Source organism: Alexandromys fortis, unplaced genomic scaffold, assembly GCF_014885135.2.
Source record: "Alexandromys fortis isolate MF-2015 unplaced genomic scaffold, M_Fortis_MF-2015_v1.1 scaffold_335, whole genome shotgun sequence".
Lineage (NCBI taxonomy): Eukaryota > Metazoa > Chordata > Mammalia > Rodentia > Cricetidae > Alexandromys > Alexandromys fortis.
Genome location: NW_026068218.1, coordinates 196441 through 199082, shown reverse-complemented (window position 1 = coordinate 199082; position 2642 = coordinate 196441). Strand labels below are relative to the sequence as shown.

Sequence of the window (2642 nt, the reverse complement as noted above, 5' to 3'; positions counted from 1 at the left end):
TGATTGGGGGAGGGGGAGGGAAATGGGAGGCGGCGGTGGGGAAGAGACAAAAATCTTTAATAAATAAATAAAAAATTTTATACTTGTATATAAAATCTATTAAAAGCAAAGAGGAAAATGGTATTTGTCTTACTGAGATTGGATTAATTTTCATTTTTTGCATATAGATATGTAGAACAGAAAATAAAAGAAAAAATGTGGTTATAAATTTGGTTAATTTTTATGATGTTAATTGATGACTGGGGGATGCTTGGAATAAGGAAAATGAACTGGAAAATACTATCTGTGATGTTTCTGGAACTATAGCACTGGAGGTGACTTACTATAAACTCTAAAAATTTTACACACAGACTACAGTCTGCAGCTACACCTGTGGGCAGTTCTCACTTTATTGAGAAAATCCTCAAACTCAGATTGCCCTTCAGATATCAAGATAATTGGACAGTTAAGAGTCTTTCCCAATATACATACTGCAGACAGTATATTCTCTAGAGTGTATTGAAAGGATGATTATAATCATGGGTCTCTCAGGAAATTAGAATCATGATCCAGGAAGTAATACATTTTTCTTAGTCATTTCTTTGATTAAAATGCTCCCCTAAGGAAGAGACTGGACATGCTCCTGGCCTGCTTATATACACACACATTCAGAGGTTAAAGGCTTGCTTCTCTGCTTCCAGAAACTGTTCAGAGCCTTCATCACAAATAATGTTTTGTAATTCAGAAATTGGTACAGGAAAATTAAGTCTTGTATATAATTTCTTTGAATTTAAAACCCTAAAACCTTTGAATCTGAAATATTTATCCAGATAAACAGGTGAATGGGAAACTAAGACTGCCCTAAGGTTTAGACTAAAAATTCGTGAGTTCTGAGTTCTAGGTATACTAATAATGCTTCTTCTTTCCTCTGCCTTCATGTTTTAAATGAATATTTGCTCATTTTTCTTTTATTATTTGAAGAGATTTTTTTCACCTAGTATATTCTGATTAAAGTTTCCTATCCCCCAGCTCTCCTGAGATCATCCCCACTGCTCCTGCATCTGAATCCAAGCATGTTATTATGTCTCTCTAAATATGTGGTGTGCTTTGGCAAGTTTCTTCTTTTTCCTAAGAAAAATGACAATCAAGTAAATGTGCCTGATAAAAGCATTTGGGCAATCAGAGAGTGTTAAGAGCTGTTGGCAACTGTACTTGCAGCATCTACACTGGGGATCTTCTGCTAGGTCAGAATCCAACCCTTTCAAATTAATGACTCTGTGACAATAGGACAGGGAATGTTCTTGCCATGCTTCTCTCCTTTTTTTTTTTAGTTTTAGTTTAGACATATGTATTTCATTCAAACCACAGCAAAGTGGATCTTCAACATAAATTAAATAAATAAAACTAAAATATACTGTCTAGGAATCTCAATGCAATATTATTGTTGTAGGGAGGCCTCTACTGAGGGAAGGCTGGAGATAGGAAAAGGCTGTATTATTGTATTTTTTATTTTGTGACTTTTTTTCAGAAATCATAATGAGATTTATTATCAATTTTTTTTCTAACTTAAGATGGTTTGTTTGTGCCTGATTAGGTGATTCTATATCATTAGTCTACCCTAGAAGAAACATTCTGTACAATCACTTCACTGGAGCAAAGGACCAATGAAGACTGTAGATGATTCTCTATAACAACTTTATTTTTGTGTCTATTGATTCCCTTAGAGAAGAATGGACACAGTAAATGTCTCTGTGGTGACTGAATTCTATCTGGTAGGATTAACAGAGCAGCCTGAACTCCAAATACCTTTGTTCTTTCTGTTCCTAGCAATGTATTTGATCACTGCTTTGGGAAATTTGTGTTTAATAATTCTAACTGTGCTGAATTCTCACCTGCACACTCCTATGTACTTTTTTCTCTTTAACTTGTCCATTATAGACATTTGCTATTGTTCTGTGTTTACTCCCCAAATGCTGATGAACTTTATATTACAGGAGAATGTCATTTCTTACATGGAGTGTATGACTCAAGTCTATTTCTTTATTTTCTTTGCTGTTTCTGAGTGTTATGTTTTGACTTCAATGGCCTATGATCGCTATATGGCCATCTGTAATCCACTGTTGTATAATGTTGTCATGTCTCCTAAAGTATGTTTGAGCCTTATGTTTGGTTCCTACTTTATTGCATTTTCCAATTCTATAGCTCACACTACATGCATGCTGAGACTGAGCTTCTGTGATGCCAACACCATCAACCACTACTTCTGTGATATTCCTCCTTTGCTCCAGCTCTCCTGCACAAGTACATATGTCAATGAACTTATAATTCTTGTTTTTGGGAACATCAACATCATTGTTTCTCTTTCAACTATCTTCATCTCCTATGGTTTCATCCTTTCCAGCATTATCCACAACAGTTCCTCTGAGGGCAGGCACAAAGCCTTCAGCACCTGCAGTTCCCACATTCTTGCTGTTTCTCTCTTCTTTGGTTCAAGTGCACTTGCATATTTCAAACCCTCCTCATCAAGATCTATGAATGAAGGTAAAATCTCTTCTGTATTTTATACTAATGTGGTTCCGATGATGAATCCATTAATCTATAGCTTGAGGAACAAAGCTATTAAACTTGCTTTGAGGAAAACTTTGATTAGCAGGAACATTTGA

General features: G+C 35.4%; 1 protein-coding gene across 1 annotated transcript; it reads left to right on the top strand.

The window, feature by feature from the left end:
- Positions 1–1709: 1709 nt before the first annotated feature.
- LOC126493483 (olfactory receptor 8B3-like) lies at positions 1710–2642 on the top strand. Its single transcript, XM_050130499.1, has one exon. The coding sequence runs from the start codon at positions 1710–1712 to the stop codon at positions 2640–2642; it is 933 nt and encodes a 310-aa protein (XP_049986456.1).